A 24892-nucleotide genomic window follows, 5' to 3' on the forward strand; every position below is an offset into this window, starting at 1 on the left:
CGATTTAGCAATGATGTTATGCACAAACACCCCCAAAAAGCAATTCCTCAGGGGCAGAATTAAAAGCTCTCTTTTTATTAAGCTCTCAGGGGAAGAACGCTTTTTGGACAGTGACTCCTGCTGGAAAGGAGAAGGCAGCACAGCTAAGGACCACGCTGGAGAGCAAGGATGTCCTCACACCCACGTTCCTATTGCCAGGACAGCAAGCACACCAGTCCAGCCACCCTTGGGGCAATGCTGGGCTGGAGACACAAGGGCAATTCCTTCTGCAGCCTTCTCAGAAAGGATCACACGTGAAACAAACCAGGCTGCTTGGCCTGGAGGAACGTTACTCCCTCTCTGCAAGATACCACAGTTTTCCCACAATAAAGAAACGTGGTCTTGGCTTAGGTTTCTAAAAGTCTGCAGTGCTGTACCACATTTCAGTTTGGTACCAGCTGGAACACAACCGTTTCACTCCTTCAGTTGAGCTGTAGGGACACATGCCATCTCGACTCGGTTTCCTGTCGGTTTTATCTTTGAATCGTCAGGAAGGCAATTCTCATGGCAAGCAATCAGCTCTGTGTTGGCAAACCCCGTTCTTCAAGGATCCTTCTCACGCTCTCCACTATGGTCCACACTTCTGCCATGGCTCCACGACCTGCAGGGCAAGACCAAAGGCTCGTGGTGAAAGCCATAGAGCACATGGCATGTGGTTCCCCCGTCCCACCCCTTCTCTCCTGCACATTCAGCCATGTTGCAGTAATGTTGATGCCCCATAGCTCTGCAAGGCCAAGGCAAAAGCTTGCAAAATATCCCCATGTTTCCTCATGATTCAGCTGTGGGGGCAAGAGGATCTGCTTGGTCTAGCTGGTTGGGCAGGGACTTTGTGGCATGGTTGGATGCCATCAAGGGAGGAGTGTTCATGCTAACTTAGCTTGGCTCGCAACTCACAAGTCTAAGCAGGAGCACAAGCTCCTCAGACAGTCAATGGAGAGAGGCAGGAAACCTCAAAAGGCAACTCATATGACCTTAATAAGTACCTCATGTTCTGAATCATCTCCAAGGATGTCTGTGTCTAACCCTTGCACAGGGAGCTGGTATCTTAGCTCGCACTACCCTGGGGGTAAGTGTGCACAAGTGACCAAAACAAAGTGCGTGGGTAACAAAATACCCTCCTGCACCTCCTTCCTCCAATGCAAACAGCACGTTAGGTATTATTTTGAAACAACCCTTCCCTATTAAAAATAACAAAACAAAACTAAACTTGACTTCATACCATTCCAATGACTCCACAGTTAGGCCCACATTAGAGAGAAAGCTGCTCTGGATTTGCACCAGCTTGATTCTTGGGAGTAATTCTTGGAGAAGACTGTGTGCTGAGCAGAACAAAATGTAAAAGCTTTTCCTTTTGGACTGGTTAGTTGCCAGATGAACATTAATCTACGCTTTGCTCCGAAACACTTTTTTTAAACCTAGAATGAAAACTTCAAGGTCAGAGACCACTAAATCATCTTATCCAATCTCATGCATGCACAGAAATCAGTCCACTCACTCCTGTTATCTTCCCACCAGCATCTGTCTCCGTTAGAAGATTCAAAAGATGAGAGTCTCTACTAGTCTCTTGTTTTGCTGGCTAATTGCTGTAATTATTTAAAACACGAGCCCTATTTGTTGTTAGAAATTAGTTCTGGGAGGTTTTGTTTTCATTTTCCTCCAATTCACTTACACAGCTGGGTTAGTGAGTGCACAGACAAACAGTGAAACCAGCAGGCTCCAAAGGACAGCTACAACTTGAGGAAAGAGATGGAAGAGGAAAGGCCATATTGCACAGCAGAGAGGTGTGCTCTGTGGGCAGATCACTGCACTGAATCTGACAGGACCTTCAGCTTCCCAGTACAGATGGGAGACCTGAGCCTTGCCTGGACAGAAGGCATAACTGGATGCAATGGTGAGGAGTTGGGATGAAGTGCAATGCTTTTGGAAAGACAAGAAAATTGAGCTTCCCTACCTAGTGAGAATTTCCATCATTTTCAGGCCTATAAACCCTAAGAGGTTTGAAGCACCCCACAGAGAAGATGCAGGCAGATGTGAGTGGCTCTTGCCTCCTGTTCTGAGAGGAGCTGCATTCGATGCATCCTGCTAAACAAAAGAAATTCCCCGAATGCACCCTCATGCTTGGCAGAATGACACCCTTAAAGAGCACTTCCAAGGTCTGCCTTCATCCTACACAACTCATCTTCTCAACATCTTTGGCAATTCACAGCACACATCATGCCTATGGGTAAAAATTCTTCCACTGTGCCAGGCTCTAGAAATTCAGCCAAGGATGAAGAAGATACTAGCAGTTTGGAAGCGTTTTGCAACAATGAATTGCTGCAGGCCTGCATGTGGTTATGGCACCTCTCAGAGCTCTCCTTATATGGTGGCACATGGATACCACCAAAGCCAGCAGCCCTTAGGTTACATTTTATATCCAATCGAGGAAACATTTTAATTGGCAACTAGATTGAATTTTTTATTTTAACTCTTTTTTAGCTGGACTCTACGTCTAAAAACACCTGCAATGTCTCATCCATGGACTCAGATGTGAACGATCCAAATCGTTTCTTACAAATTCTCACATCACTTATATACATTCACAAGTTTCTTTTTTAAGCTTTTCTATCTGCCCTTACAACTTTCCCATCCACCTTTGCATGTCAGCAAAGCATTCTACAAACACTCCATAACCATGCATGTGGGTGCTTATCCAGTCAGAGCCATGAGCTGTTCCTTTTGCTTCTTCTCTTCTTCTAGAGGTGTCCTTGGTTCTCATGCTGTTTATCCTACTCCACAGCTGCTGCTCTAAACAGTTTTTCTTGTATTCCCAACAAACACCCACTTACTATGGAAGAAACATGGTTGTAGTGCAGAAACATGATGGCAGTCACTTCAGGTGAGATCAGTTACATGAGTGGTAGAAGATGAACCTCATTCAACAGCAAGTTAAACCACAATGTCAACAAACAAAACTGGTGCAAACTGAATCTCTTTTCTTCAGCACCAGATGTGCACTTTGCTATCTGGCCAGTGGAAGCCAGACAAACCCTTTTGTGGATAAAGCTCACAAACCAGAAATTAGTGTGGAAAAAGAGGCTTTGGGGGAAAAGGCCTGGAAAAAAAATAACAACAAAAAAACAAGAGGAAGACGGGGAAAAAAAACACTGGTGAAGAGAATCTTGTGTTTTCAGAGACCTAGAGTGCATTACTGCTCTGCTATAATTTTCCTACCTGCTGCCAGGAAAACCCTGGCATGTGCCAGCAGGAAAATCTTGCTGCAAATTGACTCACAAGCACAAGCGAAGCCGAGTCAGATGTGGCTACTCCTGCCTCAGCTGCCTGTACCATCCTTCTCCTACAGGCTCCTTTGGGAGTTCATTCTCACAGCGGGAACATCTGAACTACACACAAAGCAGCTCCTAAATGACTGTTGGTGTAATGAGGTTAGTCCTGATCACTACTGGTTCGGCTTTGCCATTCTGAGCTACAAACCACAGCAATGGACATGCTGCTTCTCATGTGGCCATGCATCGCTGATGCAAGGGCAGCAACTCCAAGGAACAGCAGGGCAGAGCAGCAGAACACAGAATGCACATTCAGCATCCAGCTCGAAGTCATCTGCACCACTGAGTCAACACACAGAGCCTTCTGCATCTCAGATCCCCATCTGCCAAAGAGGGCTGACACAGCAGCTCTGCTTCAGATGCGTGGACCTGTGCGAACAAACGCATCACTCATAGGTGCTCATAAGTTTGCTATAGGAATAGAGGTCCTATACAAGTACTAAAAAAGATAAAGGAAAAGCTCCTTTGTCCTTTAAGGGACAAAGAAGCTATGCCAGATGGCCTTTCCACTTCTGCCAAAACGTCTGCACAGAATGACCTCTTTTGGGCGTTTTCCCTTAACATTATTACAAGCACGCAGGAAATTTGATGTAATCAGGTCTAAAACCCCAGAGGAAACATAATTGTCCAGTACAGTTACAGCTGATGCCTGAATTACTTGACTACACTTACCTAACTGTAAATATTTCTAAGTTGTCAGCTCCAGAAAACATTCTCTAAAAGCACTGCATCTTCCCAAGAATTCAGACACTAAGAAAGCCAGCCCTGGAATTTAACCACAAAGAACATGCTAGCATCCTGTCTTCATGACAGACATTCATCGAAGTATCCAACAGGGTAGTTAAGATCCTGCTGTTGTTGGGTTATTAGATGAAAGAATGAGTGCATTACTGTGCAGGTAATAACACATTTGCTATTACAGCTAGAATTGGGCGACGTTTTACAGACAACAAAAGACTAAATTAAAGAAGTGAATCCATTCATCCAAACTGCTGGTATAAAAAAAACTTCTCAAAACCTCCAAAAATCAAAACACATTCATTTAAACCAATTGCTAGAATACAAACGAGACCATTTCATTTGGCACTGTAAGTCTGAAAGTTGAGCATGACAAGTTTTCCTACCCCCTTCTCTCACTTCACAGACAAGGCTGATGTCAGAACTCCAAATCAAAATGAGACTGCGAAGCTGATCTAGCTGAAAAGTAACCCAGGCAACAAACAACAACAAATGGTAAATGTATGTCGTTACACCCTCAGCCACATCTGCAAAGTGCTAATCCTCTATGTCTGCTCTAAGGGATAAGATATTATCCCCACGTCAGAGATGAGGAACTGAGGCATGATGGAAACAGCCCACAGTCTCAGCAGAGGGCATGGCTGGGACACCCGAATCCCAGGCTGATAATGCTCACCACAGAGCCTCGCTTCTTTCAGATCTGATCTCTTAGAGGATGGGTATTTCTTTTAAGTATCACGCCTATCTACCAGCTTGCTTTGAACTAGAGTAATAGGTGTCAGCTAGCACAGGGCAAAGCTTCGTGTTGTTTGTACAAACCTTGGCCATGAGCACCTGCTCACTGCAGTCTAACATCTGGAAGGTCACGGAGCAGAAGAGCAAGGCACCTCCCTTCAGTGCAAGAGGAGCACTGGGGCAGGAGAAGAGTCAGAAGACATGCAACAGGACTGACCTTCATCTCCACACACTAGTTTCTTCACCACACATGGGATCTCTGTGTAGCCAAAGCCTTTCAGCTGCTCCACCTGCTGAGCTGTGATGGGATGCTCCCACATGGCCGTGTTCATAGCTGGGCAGAACAGCAGGGGTTTGTGCAGGTCCCAAGCACGGATGACACAAGTCTGCAAAAGAAGCCAAGAAATTCAGCTCTGAGAAGCCTTCTTTTTCATCATCCCTTTGCTCACTTTGCTGCACAGAAGCACTTTCCCACTCCAGGTATCATGAGACAGCCAAAACATCCATCAGTGCAGCTGGATGAGCCTGTAAGCAAGTCCACAGGGCTACTACTAATGCATGCTGCATTCCAGCAGAGCTCCTCTCTGACAGGCAAGAAGGATGAGGGAGGCTACAAAAAGAATAGATTCCATCCTACTCCAAATCAGGGCCAAGCAAACAGCCCAATCGCTGGATGAAATCAAGCTGGAACACAACTATGTGCAGACAGCCCATGTGGGAGACCAACAGTAGCTGAGGGGTGGCCACAGATCATATCAGCTAAAGAGAAATCCCCAGGCAGCACTTTAGATAAGCCAGCTGTACAGCTAAACACAAAAAGCTGGAATCTTCTTAAACAACACGCCAACTGGATCCACAACTGCTGACAAGGGAAGCACTCCTACTTCCAGCATACAGAAGATAACAGGAACACACCTGGGCTGCTGCAGAAGATGCTGGTAGATTACAAACCACCTAGGAGCTCCTGCATACTACACAGGATCATATCTGATACCTCAGTAACACAGATAAGCTAGTATCACCTCATCTCCTTAAAAAGAACAATGGTGATTGCTGTTAACAGTGCAATGCCCACCACCTAGACCTGACAGCATGTAAGCCATGCAAAGGGAGTCTCCCAGGTAGCTTGCACTGGTCCCTGGTGCTGGAGTTGTGCTCATTTCAGAATACTTCAGAGAATTCTGCCCATCCTTTTCTATGCCCCATGATTTGAACCCTTCCCAGAACAGAGGAATCTGTTCCAACTTGCTAACAAGCACCTCCAGCACTTGCTATTCTTTACTGGAGCTACCACTTTCCTTCACAAAGCTATCCGAGATGACTGGCAGGAGTTTGTGAAGCCATGTGTTCCTAACACTCTTCCTGAACTCTTCCTCTGTTGGCTGCAGTACAGAGGGGGTTCAGAAGGACAAGACACTGCTTGTCCCTCTCACAGCACTTTCTGACGTTTCTAGATCTCCAGAGGACTGCTCATACAATTCAGAGCTGCAGCTCTGGGTGCACTTTTCTCATCTGTAGGCATTCTTTTCTTACTTGGACAGCTAAGCTGACCAAGCAGGGCTCCCCAGGCAGGACTGATGTACTGCCTTCCATTCCTAATTCTAGTGTCCTTGCATTACTGAAGAGTAATGCAGCATTTGCATTTTTGCAGCTTTCTGGCAGACCTTTTTGGGCAGTTGATACTCATGACCTTTCCTGGTGAAGATTCAGTGGATGGATGCAAAAGACTGAAGTTCCACTGAAGTTCCCCATCACTGAACTGAGACACATGCTCTCTTTTAAAACACTCTCTGTTCAGTCTTTGATACAGAGCATTTCTAATATCAGGAAAAAAAAAAAAAAAAAAAACCAACCATGCCCGAACAGGCAAAAAACCCTGTAGTTGAAAGTGTAAGGTAAGTAAGTGTGCACATGTTTAAATTTGTGCAGTTAAGTGAGGGAGGAGTTCAGGTAGCAGGAAGTAAACAGTTTTATCTGATCTCACAGGTGTCTTTCCAGATTGCATCTAAAAAACGCAGAGAGGAACTCAAAAGTGAGTGTGTGTGCATGTGTGTGTAAATGCAGATAGAGAGAGGATAGAGGTAGAAAGAGAGAAATATTACCCAATAGAAAAAAGCAGGAAAGGCACGAAATAGGAACTGGGAGATAATGGAAGGGACAGAGCCCAGCAATGGAAAAGGATATAGGTAAGGGAAGGAACATTTGAAAAGGAGCAGGGAAACCATATTGGCAGAGGAGAGACAAGCAGCTGAGTTGGCAGTAAAACATGCAAATCTTGCTGCTGCTGAAACACAAAAGTTTCCTTGACAGAAAGGTCAGGCTAGTGCTGCGAGGGGAGAGAATGCAGGGACTGCTCAAAGGCAGAGTTGCAGTTACTCACCAGCAGGTTGTCACAGATACCGTTTGCCAGCTTTGCCAGCGTGTTTGCATCAAGAGGGGCCACCAGCATGAGGTCAGCCCACCGCCGGAGCTCGATGTGCAGAACTGGGTCAGAACGGTCCTTCCACAGCTGTAGGTGAGACAGGATGCAGATTACCAAACCCTCACAACCAGCACTGTGAACAACAGGCACGTCAACAACCTCACTGTAGTAACTACAATGTAAACCTCATTATTTTCACACCAAGCAAGATCTGACAGCGTGATGAAATCAGAGACTGCAGACACAGTGCTCACTTTTCTGACTTCCAGCCTCCTCCTGGGAAGGCCACATGGAAGGAGCATTTAGAATGGTGCCTATGTGCTCAGTACAGGCAAGTATCCTTTCCCACAAAGACAATTCACACATCCAACTTCAACATGCAGGAAAGAGCTTGCTCCATCCACATCATCCCTCAGCTTCCCAAACATCCATCCGTTAAAGCTCCATCAATGTATGGCACATCTGAGCAGGGAAATCCACGACATTGGATCAGTCAACCAAAACCAGACAGGACCACACCAGTGGAAACATTTCCTGAGCATGCTACTGCAGCTACAGGAATACTCTGCTTGGTTCTTTTTGGGAGGGACTGGGCACTTCCTTCCTCTCTTAGCTCTAGGCCAACATTTCTATTTATCAGTAAAACTCAGAGTTGCTCAATGGGGTCCAGGGCTCTTCTTAAGAGCACAGTTAACTGGGATAACACATCAAGGAAAGCAGCAAACAGTACCAGGCACTTTAGGCCCCAGATGACACACAACCACAGGCCAGCAAGATGTGCATCAGGGCCACAAACTATTCCTTCTCTGACTCATGGGAAACCACAACAAAAACACAGCATCCGGAAATCTGGTGCTCCCCAGTACCTTTCCCAGCTCCTCCACACACTTCTATTTTCTTTTCGACAAGTCTTTCTAGAAAATTTCCTTTCAGAATAAAATATCTCACAAACATGCTGGTCATGCTTATGTGCTGTCCTTCTGTTAGAATGGCACACTATAAAAGGCTACGTGTCTTCTTTCCAGTGTGCCAACAGACCACAAAGCCTGACCTGCACCTCTTGTATCACCCCACAGAGGGTTCCCCATAAATAGCTTTGCCTGAAGCTTTAGCACCATGAGACCCAAGAAATCTTCATCGGTCTTCTAAGACCAGCAGAAGCTTTCTGGTCAAGAAGACATTCTACAGAATCTAAAGATATTCAGAGTCCTGGCACCTGAGCAATCCCTCACTGGAAGGGAAATGTGCATTGAAAGCTTCAGTTCATGCTGATGATTCTATAGAGAAGAGCTGGAAAGATGCCACAGGCCACTGCTGAATCTGCAGAGCGTGTTCAGCCATAACTTGTCTGAGGGGAAAACTGGTGAAAAAGGTCAAACTGATTGCAAATTGCCTGGTAAATTCAAGGGAAGACAGACTGGACTTTTCTGTGTATGTGCACCAGTGCCTCTTGAGCTAAACACACTGCTTCCATCAGGAAAACATCTTGTACAGCCACCCATCTATCACTCTCGTGCAAGGCAGCTCCAGGTGCTGGTATTTCCCTGCTCCCTCACACTGGGGTGGCCCTGCCAGCACAAAGGTCTCCAAACAGACCCAGATGTATTACAGAACAGCTTTGTTTTTCACCCAGGGTGCAAGCAGATTTTGAAAATACAGAGCAAGAAGCTGCAAAACACAAGCAGCTTGGGTAGTTTTGTGACTGTTGGTGGTGCCTACAGATTGAGAATAGGCAGCAACAAGGAAAATTAAGCTATTGCCTTCCTGACAAGTATGAGTCACGGCAACCACCTAACACCTTCACCACAACTTCACAGTGGCTTTCTTGACATTTCCTGATACTCCTCTCAGAGCTGAGGGCGGCTGCTAAGCCCAGGGTGGTGAGGGACCACCTGTAGCCACAGTGCCTGCTGCAAAGCCTGCTAGGTGGTAGAAAACTCCCTGCTACAGTCACAGCAGCTCCATTTAGCATTGGCGGGCCAGTGTTCTCTGAAAGCCATGCTCCAAAGCACACAGTACTACAACAAAGAAAGGAACCCTAGCCAGGAATCTAGTTCATTGCAAAGAAACTTGGAAGAATGCTTCTAGGGGGGCTGCTCCAAAAGAAATGCCTCCTATTTTATTATGTTGCCATCAGAAGTGCATGTTAGTGATACAGCAGTTGAGGTTGAGCCTTCCCACCAATATTCCATTACATTTTGTTGCCATATGACAGATGGCAGCAAAGGAGCACTCTGACAAAATGGCATCTGACATGGAAGTGCATGTGAAACAGCGAATGTATGGATTCATGAACACATGATGGAACTACTAGCAGGACTAGAGAGAAGCCCTTGCAGACTCCTGAGGAAGAACAACTCACCTGCCATTCATCTTCATCGCTGTAGAGGGTGACGGGAATTTCCTGGGGGTTGTAGAAATGCTTTGCTCTCTCAGTAGTCACCACCTTCACTTCAAGCTAATCAGAAAGCAAAGAGAGAATGTCCTGGTTTCAGCTGGGACAGCAGTGCTGTTTTTTCCCTTCATAGTGTCTGGTATGACGCTATGTTTTGGCGCTAGGAGAAAACCAATGTTGATAACACATCAATGTTTTAGTTGTTGCTGCACAGTGCTGCACAGAGCCAAGGATCTTTCAGTTTCTCAGCTTCTCATACTGTTCTGCCAGTGATGGGGGTTGAGAGGGCACAAGGAGCTGGGAGTAGACAGAACCAGGACAGCTGATCTAAAATGGCCCAAGGGATATTCTATATCATATGATATCATGCAAAAAAACCCAAAAAACCAAAGAACAAAAAACAACCTGGGCATCAGTTGGCAGCTGGTGAGCAATTCCTTGTGCATCACTTGTTTTGTATCTTTCTTCTAATGTCTTAGTAAACAGTCTTTATCTCAAACCACAAGCTCTATTTCGTTTTTTTGTTGTAGTTGTTGTTTTTCCCCCCTGATCCTTTCCCCCATCCCACTGGGAGGAGAGTAAGCGAATGACTGTGGTGCTGAGCTACATGGCAGGTTAAACCACATCAGAGAAAGACCAACAGTGATGGCTTGAAGAAATCCTGCAAAGCTGGGTAGATGAGGAGGGCTCGAGCAGTGAAGACTTTGAAAGATATGCAGACATTCCCCTCCTGTGTGCATGTGCATAACCACACCTATTCAGAGCTGAAAGTTCAGGCCACTGCAAGTGTTCACACGAGCTGACGACTCTTTTCATTGCCACCCTAACACAGGCACTGATTAGTCACCGTCTGCCAAACTCGTTCAGATGGTCAGTTCACAGCAGGGCCAGCAAAAAGGACAGAGAAGGTCAGAAGGGAGATGCAGCTCTGCACAGAACTTCAAAGAGACAGCAAGAAGCAGCAAACCAAAGCTCTGGGAGAGATGTCCTTTAATCACGAAAGGGAGTAGCAGAGCATCTCGCCTTAGAGGATTCCCTTAGCCACAGCACAAAGGGCTGCTGAGGGGTGGCATGCCAGGATTGCTCTTCCCACACTCAGAGCCAACAGGAAGTGCAGTGCTCAGTCACAAGTCCTGCCAAGGGAGAAGCTGGGAGCTGGGGTTCAGCACCACCAGCTCAAAGCAGGCCCATCCCCGCAGAACAAGGCTCTAGAAGAAGCAGAGGCTCACAGCTCCTCTCATTGCCTTGGGCATTTTTGGAAGAGCAGGATTTTAGTTTAACTCTGCCTACCCATACCTGTTATGAAAGATATACATCCCTGTATACCAGTACGCCAAAGCACTTGCTTTGGAAGAATGACTTTTTTGATCTCCACTTCTTTGCCCTTCAATTCTTCCCTCTGCCCTTCTCTCTAGATGTCCCGAGTACCTCCTGATGACAAAAGTTGGTTTCTATACAGCCAGAATAGGAAACCAGTGGCTTGCACAAAGGAAAAGGAGATCAGGTAAAATGTATATAAGGGTTCTCTTAGAGAAATCTCTGAAATCTTAGATGAACCATCTGAAGCTTCATCTATAAAGTATCTATAAAGTGAGGAAATCCTATCATGTCCCTTGGACATTTGGCATGAACAGTTACGAGGTGCTAAGGTGCCCTTTGACAGGAGTTCCTTTAGTTCTTCCTGTAGTAATCTCAGCCGTTGGGAAACATGGAATTTGCCCTGGTTTCTACATGTCTCATGATCTGCTCAAAGCTGTACCTCTGACAAATGTATTCTCCAGCCAGTTCCTTACCCTGTAAAGAGTACACCTGTCCAGGGCATAGGCTGCCAACTTCTCTAGAACACTGCGGGAAAGTGTCAAAGGGTTGCTAAAGACAAGGCAGACTATGCCAACAGCCTCTCTCTTATCCATCAGGCAGGTCACCCAGTTACAGGACATTAGGTTGGGCAAGCAAGACCTGCCTTTCGTGAACCCACGCTGGCTAGGCCTGATCCTCTGGTTGTCCTGCACATGCCGTGTGATCTCACTCAAGATGATCTGTTCCATAACCTTCCCTGGCACTGAGGTCAGGTTGACAGGTTGTAGTTTCCCAGGTCCTCCTTACAACCCTTCTTGTAGATGTGAGTCATGCAGGCAAGCCTCCAATCCTCTGGGACCTCTCCAGTTGACTAAGTGCACTGATAGATGGTGGAAAGTTGTGGGAATACAAGAAAACTATTCAGAGCAGCAGCTGTGGAGTAGGATAAACAGCATGAGAACCAAGGACACTTCTAGAAGAAGAGAAAAAGCAAAAGGAACCGTTCATGGCTCTGACTGGATAAGCACCCACATGCACAGTTTGTAGAATGCTCTGCTGACATGCAAAGGTGGATGGGAAAGTTGTGAAGGCAGATAGGAAAGCTTAAAAAGGAAATTAAAAAAGAAATGTATATAAGTGATGTGAGAATTTGTAATAAACGATTTGGATTGTTCACATCTGAGGCCATGCATCAGATGCTGCAGAAAGTGGCTCAGTAATCACCTCTGCCAGCTCCTTCAGCACCCTTGGGTGCATCCCATATGGTCCCATGGACTTGTGATAGGTGGAGCAGAAGGTCTCTAATTGCCTCCACCTGAATTGTGGGAGGTTTATTCTGCTCCCCATCCCAGATTTTCAGAGCAGGGGGTAGAGTATCTTGAGGATAACCGGTCCAACAGAAGTAAAGAAGGTACTGAGAACCTCAGCCTTTTTCTTATCCTCAGTGGTATCACGTGCAGCAGGACCAGCCACAAAGCAGAGCCAGAATCAGACTTGTTCTGCATGAGCTGATCACACGTAGATGCACATCAGACCACCACAAATAAAGCACTTCCTTATTTTCATCCATTTTTGCTCACTGTCTACTCCCTGATAGTCCTCTGACCAACCCGCGATGTGGTTCTGTTGGCCCAACAGAGAGATAGGGAAAAACCAGCCTCAGCAACACCTTCCTCCCACTGCGGCCAGAGTTGCAACACTGACAGAGCCCTCAGCATGTGTGCCCTTGCATGAACAAACAGCTGAAAACCTCCAACCTCCAAGCAGCTATCTTCAACAGCAGCGGTCGAAGTGACAAAACATGTTAACCTATCTCTCCAGCACCATCTATTCTACCATCAGGATACTCCTAAGAATGGAGCAGTGCTGATTATCTGCACCCTACATGACTAGAAGAGCAGTTTGGAACAATGGAAAAAAACCAGGCACAGCATACCATTGGTTTTGGCAATTTTTCCCATTTCCTGAAGAAAAATAGCTGCACATAATATTAGTATTTAGTAGTATTTTTTTGGCTTTTTGATGCTTTTAGATGTCTGCTCTTTTTTCAAGTGGCCCTAGCCTGGAATCACAGCTCTATTTCTAGAGCTTGCGAGTGTGAAGATCATGTAGCAAGCAACCATGTTGTTTCTGTATTAATCTCACCTTGAAGTAAGCTGTCTCGAGCCAAGCACCGACACCCATAAAGGTGCTAACACTGCTCTCTGCTATCCTTTGAGCCTCAATGAGATACCAACCTTGTAGTCTGTAAGATACTATTTATTTGTTGAGCAATGTGCAGCTTAAAGGGGGTTGTCTACTCTCTGGAACTGTACCAGTAGGCCAGATCTGCACTAAAACCTCTCACCAGTAATATTTGTTAGTGGGACTCTTATTTCACAGTTAGCCATAAAAATATAAGGATCTTCAGGAGACACAACTGCATCTGTATTATGCTGAATTTTGTGTCTTGCTGCTTCAATTGCAGCAGTACTCGAACATTTCTAACCTAGACCAGAAATAGCTGGTTAAGAGGCTAAAGGGGACATAACCAAAATCCAAATTTTATTATTATTATTTTTTTTTAAGATAGTTTCATAAACATCTCTGGTCTGAAGGAAAAAAACATTCTTTAAAGTCCAGGAAAAGGGAATAGCTGGCTATTGAGTACTGCATCCAACCTACCATAACCGAGATGGTATCAGAGAGATGTTCAAGGACTGAGGAGTGATGACTCCACCACTCCTCCAAAAAAACTGCTCTGGCAGTTTCATTATTCTCTCTGGTTAAGGTTTTCTGCTGGGGTGGGCTCCTGGATCCCTTGTTCTCAGTGAGTGTTTCAAGTCTCTCCAGCTATGCTGGAAACAGATCAGTGCTCTCAAGATCACTTTAGCCTACATAGTTTTTCCTTCTATTTACTTGGCACACCCTCTGTTTGACTGTAGATATCTCTCTGCTTAAACAGTAAAATCTCTCCAGCCACACAGACAAATTCCTTTACTGGAGACAGTTTAGACTAGCTAGAGTCTTTGCTAGCAATTGCTGCAGAAGAGAATGAGCATCCCCTACTGCTGAATGGCATCTACAAGCTGACATAGAGGCTACCTGGCAGGAGTGCAGTGAAATCTTATGACATGACTCAAACTGACAAGGCCAGATAACATCCGGAAGCTTCAAGAACAATAGGTCTCACCCAAAGAAAAGTTTGCAATTTCCTTTCTTTATGACTAACTGACACTCTGTCAATGTGATTTTTTTTGCCAGTTTTCCTGCCAGGCTATTCAAAAGTAGCAGGACTCCAATTGAGGCAACATGTGTGTCTAGCACAACCACAGGAGTTACCCAGGCGCCCTGACAAGACACTACATGATGTCTCCCCACAACATGTGCAAGAAAAATAACCCGAAAAGCATAAACTGATGTTGTACTGAATTCCCAGGTCTTCAGAGAGCTAAAACAAAAGGCAGTAAGATGAAGTCATGGCAGTTATCACCCTCAAGGACATGTTAAAGTTTAATGAGTGCAAAAGTCGCACCACCAAGTTGTTCACTGAGGACCATTTAAGCAGAAACATCAATTTTACACTAAGTACTCCATTCTGAAACCTCTGACCACATCTCCTCTGCTATGACTCCCCCTCTGCTTCTGTCCTGCTTCCACAACAGCTTCTCTACGTTCCATTCCTTCAGTTGACACAACAGCCCCATGCAGGTTAAACTCAATGGAGAAGTTATGCTCTCAGGTAGAAAAATCACATCAGAAACAAATAAACTTAACAAATTCAGTACCAGAAGCTCCTGAACGGTTTGAATGCTGAACTTGCACTTTTTTTGTGCAAAAAAAGCCTAAAACCAGTGGCCATAAGGCCTGCACCACACATCACAGAATGCAGAATTTAGGTCTGGCCATCAGCAACTTTAAATTATGCATCAAGCTCACAGAGAAGAAATGCATTTGATGCACTATATTGGATCATTTGCACTTTTCCCATCACTTGGGATGAAGGCTGTTCTGAGCACCAAGACCACCAAGGTACTCAGGGGCTGTATTCCTTATGATTCTATTCTTCATGTTCTCACAGCTCTGAGGTAAAGCCTCCCAAGCTATCCAAAAGCTATTAATTCAATATGCCTGCCAATATATTGGGATATTTAAGTGCATACTTTCACTCCTGCTGCTCTTTCATTACGTTGCTCCAAACCAGATGCTTCGTCTCTTAAAAGATAAAGGTCTCCTTATTTTTTTTGCAACTTTATTCTACAGCAAAAGTTACCACACTTCCCTCCCTGATTTTAGTCACTAGTGGCCTCTGCTGGACATCTCTGTTACTTCAAACGATAAAGTTGAGTTTAAAAAATAGATGTGTCTGCATTTTTTATCTTCTATTGGTTGTTTTTTACAAGGCTTGGTTGCTTTTTGTTGGTCAGACAAGTGTCCATCTTTGTAAAGAAAAGACCCCACCTGCTGAAAATTGGAAGGTTCTAATTAGAAATTTCAAGCTTCAGAAAGTATTCACTTCTGTGTCTGTAGCCAGATCTGGCAAGGATGGATATACTCCACAGTAAAACAAACAAGAACGTATTAAATCATTTTTCAGAAAATTAAACAAACTGAGCTGAATACTTTCATAATGCACAATCTAAATGTCTGCCTGGGAAAACACCCAGAAAGTTACTCCCCTTTCAACTTGATTTCAAGCTAAATCTTAAGTATAGAGAAGTAAGAAATAGGAAAAAATATTGGTTTTTAAAAGCTGGAGGAACCCACCCCAATTTTCAAACTAAAAGGCTCAATGGTGGAGGAAATTACTCATTTCAGCAGAAGCCAGCTAGACTCTGCCAGAAATGAGAAATAGGTTAACACCAACTTTACTGATGGACCTACTCACCCCAGGGATTTCCAGCAATCCAGAGATGAGGAGAGGCAGTTTCAGAGCAGCCACACTCCCAGTCACACCCACCAGGACATGGAATTTTTCCTGTGGCACAGATGAACTTGTTTCTGCAAGTGAGAAGGGCTCCATGGTCCAACCAACCTCTACAAGCATAGAGAAATAAAGAAATTTTAGTAATGAGAAGCACAGCAGAGTTCCAACAACATACACCCAAAGGCACAGGACTGTATAGAATCTAAAGCAACTCAGTCTGATGCTGAACATTCAGACCCTGATCCACAAAGCTTTTAAGCATCAGCGCACCTTGAAGCACAGGAATAGCCAATTCCTCCCATTTCCATCAAGCACAATTTCCTCTAGGATGCTGGTAAACAGAATGCTACAAACTATACAAAGGCTCAGTTTTGGGAGCTGTTAGCTTGACAAAGAAACAGAGAGACACTTTGACATGTTGGACATGGGATGGAATTAACAATAACTGTACCCTTCACACTGACTAAAGGCAAGATACGCAGTAGAGCAGTGCTCTCTCCACACTCTGGTAAATAATAAATGCAGGGAAACATTTCAGTAAGTAAAAATCTGGGGCTCCTCAGACAAGTATCATTGGATGCCCAATCCACTATATCACTGTGTATTTACATCAGCACTAAGTATTACTCTTTCAGAAGCAAGAAAAAAAAAGATCAAAACAGTGAATAAAACATAGAACAAAAGAGCCACCAAATAAAAACACCTCTAAGGAATGTGAAGGTCAGAACTGCTCACCCAGCAGTGCCAGACAAAGGTACCGACAGGCTGTAGTGGCTGCTTTTGAGGGTGCATGGTGAGTAGGGATGATTCATGATGGTCTTTGGTCACTCCTGAGCCACCACCATGCTGACAAATTGCCAGTGACAAATCACTCAACATTATTCTGGCAAAGAAAAGTATCCTGCCCAGAGAAGTTGTGGATGCTCCATTCATGGAGGTGTTCAAGGACAGGTTGGATGGAACATGGGGTGAATGGATCCAGTGCCTGATTTAGTGGCTGGCAACCCTGCCCACAGCAGCAGCATCAGAACTGGGTGCTCCTTGAGGCCCATTCCATCCAAGCCATTCTATGAACCTATGACTTCTCTATATCATCAATGCAAACATCTCTGTTTGATAAGTCTCAGTACTCACAAATAAATTCATTTATTGAAAATACCTGAAAACTTTACTTTAACAATGACACTACACAGGGATTCAGTGAAGTTAACTTCCTCATTATTCACAAGAAGTTAAGTTACCTGGAAATATTTGGGGAAGAATGGAGGAAGGAAGAGACCTTTACACTGTCAGAGTTGGACTGTGTTTTTGCAGCAGAAACTTCCAATACCAAGGCATAGGCCTTTACTAAAGTTACAACTTTCTTACAAAACAGCTGCGTAGGTTAAAATGGCAGCACAGGTTGCTTTTCACAAGGAGGATGCTCAGCAGCAGGACAGAACAGAGGCCAGGACGTCCTGACCAGGGAAAGAAATAATCCAAAGGATTTGAGCAATGCTCACAGTGATTAAACATGAACAATGTGAACTTCTGTGAAAGAATATGCAAGTTCATTGAAAAGGGAAAGGCTGCTAAATAAATCTAAATGTATAATTAAATTTATGCTTGTTAGCACAGCCTAATTGGTATCATAAATCAGGAATTGGGGCTTAGTAACCTTTAGATGTTCCCTGATATGGGTTTCTTCTTTCTTAAACATGGTTTTTGTAAGTAGTGAGAGATAAGGCAAAAATACAGAGGAGGGTAAGGAAGGCCTGGCATAAGATAAAACAAGCATGACAGCTTCAAGAAATACTGCCCTCCTGTACCCATAGAAATACTGCACCCTCCTGTACAAAACAATCTTAAAAAAACAGGTTGGTGATAGACCTTATATAGAAAAATGGGTTAGCAAATGCACTGTGTAGATTGTGAGCCTGGAGTACCTAGCCAATAGCAGAACAGGAGAGTAATCACCTGCAATGGGTGAAAAAGTATATAATGATAAGTGTTTCACTGATTCAGTGCGTGTTTTCTCCCTTGCTACAAAAGAGCCACCAAGTGAAAACACCTCCTAAGGAATGTGAAGGTCAGAACTGCTCACCCAGCAGTGCCAGACAAAGGTACCGACAGGCTGTAGTGGCTGCTTTTGAGGGTGCATGGTGAGTAGGGATGATTCATGATGGTCTTTAGTCACTCCTGAGCCACCACCATGCTGACAAATTGCCAGTGACAAATCACTCAACATTATTCTGGCAAAGAAAAGTATCCTGCCCAGAGAAGTTGTGGATGCTCCATTCATGGAGGTGTTCAAGGCCAGGTTGGATGGAGCATGGGGTGAATGGATCCAGTGCCTGATTTAGTGGCTGGCAACCCTGCCCACAGCAGCAGCATCAGAACTGGGTGCTCCTTGAGGCCCATTCCATCCAATCCATTGTATGAACCTATGACTTCTTTACATAATCAATGCAAACATCTCTGCTTGATAAGTCTCAGAACTAGCAAATAAATTAATTTATTGAAAATACCTGAAAACTGTACTTTAGTGACAGCATTACGCTGGGATTCAGTGAAGTTGACTTCCCTGTTATTCATAGGAAGTTACTTGTAAGTATTTTGGGAAGAATGCAGGAAGGAAGTGACATTTACACTGCCTTTATTTTAGGTACCAGCTCAGTAGCCAGGTTCCATCTAGAGAATCAACCCTTTGGCCATTCCCTGAAGTCACTCAGAACTGAGTTTAATATCAAATCTTTCACAGAGCAACTGCAGGAATTACACAGAGCCTGACCTCACCAAGCAGCTGAGATTTGCCAGCACAAAGATCCTTGCTGACTGTATCCACCTATTAGCTGCAGCACAGCAGGGGCCACGTATCCTTCCTCCACACTCTGCTGAGAATTAACACGCTGTGCTCAGTCCTTCGTGGCTGTAAAAAGAAAAAGCAGGAAGGTCAGGAGCATGGCTTCAGCTTCCAGCACTGCTTACCAGGAGCCATTAATAAGGGGAACACAGCACGCATAATGCTAGGCAAGGTGTTTCAGTGCTACATCTTTGCCTGCACCTAATCAAAGTGAAAGCTGTCACACACTGCTCAGAGATGAGCACTTCCATACACTTCCTGTACAATTACTAAACAATTAATTAACCAGAGCACCTCCCCCATAAACTCTGGAAAATAAGACGACACAGGCACGCTGCAGAAAGGACTACGAGCAACAGAAGGGTCAACCCTTCTTCCTCTTACCGAACCACAGTTCTGGGGGACGAACCGAGGACCACCTCAAAGGCAAGCAGCTCGCAGGCCTCCTTAACTATTTAATCAGCTCCATAACGCTGAGAAACGCCTCTGAGGCAGAGAACGGGACGGAGGAGTCCAGCAGGCAAACGGGAGAGGGTTACAGTGGTGCGGGATAGGTGGGCTCTGCCCCGCGGCCTAGCTGCGGCCTAGCGAGAACCCGGCCCCCACACGGCCCGCGCGTCGCCTAGCAACGGAGACGGGCGGCGAAAGGCACGCTGGGAAATGGAGTCCTCCATAGAGACGCGGGGTGGCTTCGCATGCGCGCTGCTGACGGCGGGAAGGTGGCGCTGAGGCCCAGCCTGGCCTTGTGGGCTTGCCCGGAAGTGGGATTGACGCCAATAAAGCCTCGCGGCTCAGGGGATCACCTCAACCAACCCCCCACACGCAAAGCGCGGGTGGTGGTGCGATGTGCACCGCGCACGGCCCTGTTCTGCCACCCCACAGAGCAGTGAGGTCACACGTCATCCCCTCAGTGCCCGCAGGGATCCCGGCCCGGGGGTCGTGTGCGAAGCGTTTCTGAGAGAAAACAGCCATAAAAACACGCGCGAGGTGCAAATGAAGCAAAGGAGCGAGCAGGGAGCACAGCGGGGGCTCCTTGGGGCCTAAGGGCAGAGCATAGCAAGCAGACACAGCATTTCCCATGTATGGCTTACGAGGGGCATCTTCTGGCTGCTGGGGAAGGAGAGACAGCGAGGAGCTCACAGAATGGCCAGGGTTGGAAGGGACCTCAAGGATCGTGAGGCTCCAACCCCCTGCCATATGCAAGGCACCAACCTCCTCATTTAATTCCACACCAGGCTGCCCAGGGCCCCATCCAACCTGGCCTTGAACACCTCCAGGGATGGACGGGGCATCCACAGCCTCTCTGGGCAGCTGTTCCAGCACCTCACCGCTCATAGTAAAGAACCTCCCCCTGACATCCAACCTAAATCTCCCCTCCCTCAACTTAAAGCCATTTCCCCTCATCCTGCAGTTATCTACCCTTTCAAACAGTTGACTCCCCTCCTGTTTGTAGGCTCCCTTTAAGTACTGAAGGCTGCAATGAGGTCACCCCGTAGCCTTCTTTTCTCCAGGCTAAACAAGCCCAGCTCCCTCAGCCTATCTTTGTAGGGGAGGTGCTCCAGTCCCCTGATCATCTTTGTGGCCCTCCTCTGGACCCTCTCCAATAGCTCTCTGTCAACCCCATAACGGGGCTGCGATGGGACATCATGGTGCAGGCAGTGTGAGTGGGGTCCTGCCCAGCTCCACAGGATCAGTGTTTGGGCAGTGAGCGTCACGCTCGCACAGAGGACACAGCAGAGAGCAGGGTTAGGTGCTAAAGCAATGTCTGTTAGTTACAGCTCGTTACAGTTATCGTTTATGCAGCTTAATAGAAGGTGAAGTCACTTCATTCATTATTTCGCAGACATGGATGACAGAGCACGTGATTTGGCAGAGTAAGTTTTAGGCTAGCTAGAAATGAATTGCACAATATTTAAACCTGATTAAGTACATAATAGGCTCAGCAAAGGATTACTTTTCTCCTTACAGTTTATACATATATATACACACATACACGCAGACAGGCGTTTCATCATTAGCTGCATTTTAGTCTTGTCAAGAGACAACTGCCTACTGCCAAATGGCTGAAGTGATATCCTTAGCAAGGAAACTATTCTTGGTGTGCTTGGCTGGAAAAAAATAAATAAATTCAAGTTCGGTGCAATTCCCATGGGCAAGTTTCACATCCTGGCACTGCTGCACAGATGCCAGCATCTTTGCTTTGACAACTGTGGGATGGTGGAATGGGAGCAGAGGCTGTGTTCCCTTTGGGCTGCTTTTCTATGACTTAGAGGAAAAATGGCCTGTTTAAAGTGCATGTAGTCTGAAAAGCATCTCTGAGCAGGAGCTTTCCCTCCTGCCCTGCAGTGCCCATCTGCTCCCATTTACAAATGGAACTCTGCTGCCCTCTACTAACCTGCAAGACTCTTGCTGGAAGCCCAGCCTCCCCAAACAGGGCTGGCAGACCGGGAGAACTCATCCTTGCATGGGAGCCCAATGGAGCTATGCAGCTAGGTTTCTCCACACTTTATAGGAGCAGGAGCAAAAAGAATTGCTCCCACCAGCTCAGAGCTTCCACAAGGAGCTGCAAGTTAGCAGTGCCCCAAAAACCAACAGGGACATATCTCAGGCTTGCTGTTTCCAGAATCAGTGGGGTTAATTGCACGAGGCAGCAAGATTTGACCAAGAATAGGTCCTGCAAGAAATACTCTCCGCCAGTTTTAGAGTTTCAAAACAGAAGCCTTTAGAAAACAGGTTCAGGATGCAAAGTCACACCCCAGCGGGAAAACCTGTCCTCAATTCCCAACACACACACACACACACAGCGTGTCACAGCTCTCATCCACAGCCACGCCAAAATAATACTGCAAAATGTAAACTACGCATTTACAACACCACGCACTGAGAGAAGGTGGAGATCCTGAGCCAGGGGGTGGGTTAGGAATCTCTTGGGTTCCAGCATGTCAACAGCAGGATTGAAGGTTTTTTCCTCTTCTCTTTCTTTCTTTTTTTTTTTTTTAGTCTGCTAAATCAGCCATTTTTTTTAATTGCTAAAATAGCCACCTGTAATTAGAAAGTAGAAAAGGAGAATTCCCAGGATTGCTTGCCCTTGCTGAGACACTGACAAATGGCTGGACACAACCAAGTGAAAGAAAACTCACATCAGAAACCTGTAGTTCAGCTCTTATTTAGAGAGGAGATGGGTGCTGGTCACTATTTTTTAATCTTTCCCTTTTGGGGGGGCTTTTGGCTGATGTAGTTCTAACACACCTATCACCACAGTAATAATAAACCACCACCGTGCACTATTTCACAGGGAAAAGAAGAATACAGGAACATACACATACTACCACAACGGGAATCCTGCTGGTCAACTCACAGCCTCTCCAACATGAGAAATAAAAGAGGGAGAAAAGAAGAGTTCAAGGTGCTGACGGGGAAAAGGAAAAAAGAAAAGACAGATCCAGTTACAAAGAACAGGGAAAGAAGATTATGGTACACTCCAGCTTTCTGAAACAGCTGCAGGAACTCAGCTCAGCCTTCTTCCTCCTCCTCCTCCTCCTCCTTCCCCCCCAGTGCTTCTTCCTGAGGCCGCAGCCTGCCGCTCACATCTCGTTGGAGTAGGTATAGTTGGGAGTGGCCGAGTACTGCGTCTCATGCTGCATCATGGCCCCCTGTGCAGCCCCCATGGCTGCATTCTGAGCTGCCTGCTGCACGTGTGGGTTCTTCCAGGCTCCCGTGGTCCACTCCTCCTGCGCTTTGCTGAAGCTCCCACCACTCCCCCGGTAGAACTTGTGCACCTGGAGCGGAGAGAGAGCTGAGATGAGGAAAAAATCAACCCGACGACCCCCTCCCAGCCTCTGTCCCAACACCGTACCATAGTGAGGGCGATGAAGGAGAAGACTGCCATTCCTGTGAACAGGATGGTGGGGATCAGCATCACCACAGCCGACCCAACATTGGTCCCAAAGAAGGAGATTGCTGCAATCCAGCCGCTGCAAGGAGATAGAAACCAGCGATCAGCATTCCTCCTGACTCTTGCCTCCAGTTCCCCCAAGGAGAGAAGCTACCCATGATGTTCAGACACCGAGGGGCTGCTTGCTCTCTTTGCTGCTCTTCTCCATCCCAAAACCACCTCCCCATTGAGCTCATTTTCGTGCCCACCGCATGGTCCTCACCAGACACCCCAGCCAGGAATCCCCACGGCTTGGATGATGCTGATCACCAGCTGGGCCATGAAGGTGAAGAAGAAGGCCATGAAGCTGAAGGAGCTGTCTGTCCTGCAAGAGAGGGCTCTGTCAGTTCCTGCACCTTCATCCCTGCTGCTCTACCCCCATCCAGTGCCAAACAGCCTCATGGTGAAGATTAAAAAGTACAGCTAGAAGGCTGGGCAGGGAGAGCAGAAATCCCCAAATATTCAGACAGTGCCCCAAAGCTAAGCACTGCATACAAGTTTTAAAAAACCGTGAAAGCCAAGCTCAGGTGTGACCACTTACTTGAAAGCTTTGTAAATAGGTCTAAACCAGCAGACATAGGAGCAGGGCGTAAAGAGAATGAGCCAGAGAATTGCCAGTCCCAAATTAACAGCTCCGCCGCCTCCAATCAGCCATGCGAGGCAGCCAACGAGATTCACCGCCAAGGTGATGCTGTTCACTGCAAACACACACACACACACACACACAGAGGGAGCGGAGTAGCGCACGCGTGGAGGGCGGCATGATCCCAAAACCCTGCAGCAGGTCTGACACCCCCGCTCCCCCCTGGAGCCCCTCATCCTGTGCTGATAAAACGCTCCAGATGGAGCTGCACGGAAGTGTATCCCAGAAACTAGTGAAGCAGCCGTTGGGAATTTAATGTCCCAAAACAGCTTCTGCAGGGAAACACAATTATATATATATATTTTTCCTCTTTTGTGGAAAAGTGACAGGAGGCATGCGGAGGATGTTAGAGAGATCCGGGCAGCTGAAGGGGTTAGAGAAGAGCAGTGGCTCTCAGCATGGAGCACGGCACGCAGAAGCATGCAAAGAAGAACAGGCAAAACTCCAGGAGGGATCCAGCCCATGTGACCAGCTTGGACATGGGGCATTTGGGAACCAACAAAGGTCCATGAGGAAAGCCCCTTGATGTCAAAGACACTCAGAGAGCCTTTGCTGGTGGCAAATCTTCCACCAAAGCTGTTCCACTGCCTGATTTAGCAGTTGGCAACTCTGCTTACGGCAAAGGGGTTGGAACTGAATGATCTTTAAGGACCATTCTACCCAATTTCTATGAATCTGCAATTCTATGAAATCTGGGGCTTGCTGCAGCCCTACCCCATCCCCAGTGGGTTTGGGCACGAAGGTCTGGAGGGGGACAAGGCACACCACCCCTGTTTGACTCGTGCTGAGCACACGGCCAACCCCGACTCACGCATCCAGAGGTAGTAGAGCCGCTTGGCCATGGTGCGGTGCTGCGGCGGGATCTCAGCCTCGAAGTCCTGGTAGAAACATGGCTTCAAAGGGATGAAGCGGGGCAGTGGAGGGAAGTTGTTGGCTTTTTCTGCAACAAGAATTCCCGTTAATGAGGGGCGGTGAGCGGAAAACAACACAAGCCCCCCCCCTCCCAGATTACCCGTACCTGCCATGCTGGCACGCTCTCTGCCTCCCCGCTCTGCAGAGATGAGGGAAAGCAGCCGGGAGCTGCGTCAGAGCTGGAGGGAAGGAAGAGGACTCAGACGGTGGCACTGAGGGGAGTGCGGCTGCACCCCAGCTGCCCCCATTCCCCAAACCCTCCTTCCCTCCCCCCCCCGGCCTCAGCACAGGGCCCGGCTTAGCGCGGACACCTGGCTCAATCCCGGCTCCCGCCCCGCTTAACGCCCTGCCGATTAGCACAGGCTCCAGCCGCGGGGTTCGGCCCACGCACAGCAGCGGGGTTCCCTCAGCTCCATCCCCGCACGGAAACGGCCTCACTGGGAGGCGAAAACCCACGGAAAGCGCGGGGACCCCCGGGCGGCGCGTCCCCCCATTGGGTTCCAGCGGCCTCCCGGGGCCTTCCCCGCCCTGCACGACAGCCCTCACCCGCCCCGCGGCCGTCACGATCGGGTCCCCACGCACAGCACCGGCCCCACGCCTCGCGTCGCGGGTGGCGGCGGCCGCCCGGCGCCGCTCTTGCCGCAGCGGCCGCGCTCTCGCGAGACTGCGCCGTCTCCCGCCCGCCCCGCCAACGGGGCCGC

The 24892-nt window shown here is 47.0% G+C and overlaps 2 protein-coding genes across 5 annotated transcripts; both read right to left on the minus strand.

Annotated features, from left to right (window-relative positions):
• Positions 1–54: 54 nt before the first annotated feature.
• On the minus strand, positions 55–19639 carry PPCDC (phosphopantothenoylcysteine decarboxylase). 4 transcript variants are annotated; one of them, XM_031616281.2, is made up of 8 exons: positions 19087–19639; positions 18636–18768; positions 15822–15970; positions 9623–9718; positions 7219–7347; positions 5056–5224; positions 1259–1358; positions 55–640 (listed from the first exon to the last, which is right to left on the minus strand). In XM_031616281.2, the coding sequence occupies exons 3-8, from the start codon at positions 15954–15956 to the stop codon at positions 583–585; spliced, it is 687 nt and encodes a 228-aa protein (XP_031472141.2). In that variant the 5' UTR covers positions 15957–15970; positions 18636–18768; positions 19087–19639; the 3' UTR covers positions 55–582. The 4 variants fall into 4 exon arrangements, with proteins under 4 accessions (XP_031472141.2, XP_031472140.2, XP_031472142.2 ...); XM_031616280.2 differs by having other exon boundaries at positions 18631–18768; positions 19087–19635; XM_031616282.2 differs by lacking the exon at positions 1259–1358 and having other exon boundaries at positions 18631–18768; positions 19087–19613.
• A 2043-nt stretch (positions 19640–21682) lies between these two features.
• On the minus strand, positions 21683–24876 carry SCAMP5 (secretory carrier membrane protein 5). The gene is made up of 7 exons (XM_031616285.2): positions 24738–24876; positions 24298–24370; positions 24091–24219; positions 23178–23334; positions 22860–22961; positions 22559–22676; positions 21683–22481 (listed from the first exon to the last, which is right to left on the minus strand). Exons 2-7 carry the CDS (start codon positions 24302–24304, stop codon positions 22287–22289), a joined length of 708 nt encoding a protein of 235 aa, XP_031472145.1. The 5' UTR covers positions 24305–24370; positions 24738–24876; the 3' UTR covers positions 21683–22286.
• Positions 24877–24892: the final 16 nt, after the last annotated feature.

Source organism: Phasianus colchicus, chromosome 12 (assembly GCF_987193195.1).
Source record: "Phasianus colchicus chromosome 12, bPhaCol1.hap1.1, whole genome shotgun sequence".
Lineage (NCBI taxonomy): Eukaryota > Metazoa > Chordata > Aves > Galliformes > Phasianidae > Phasianus > Phasianus colchicus.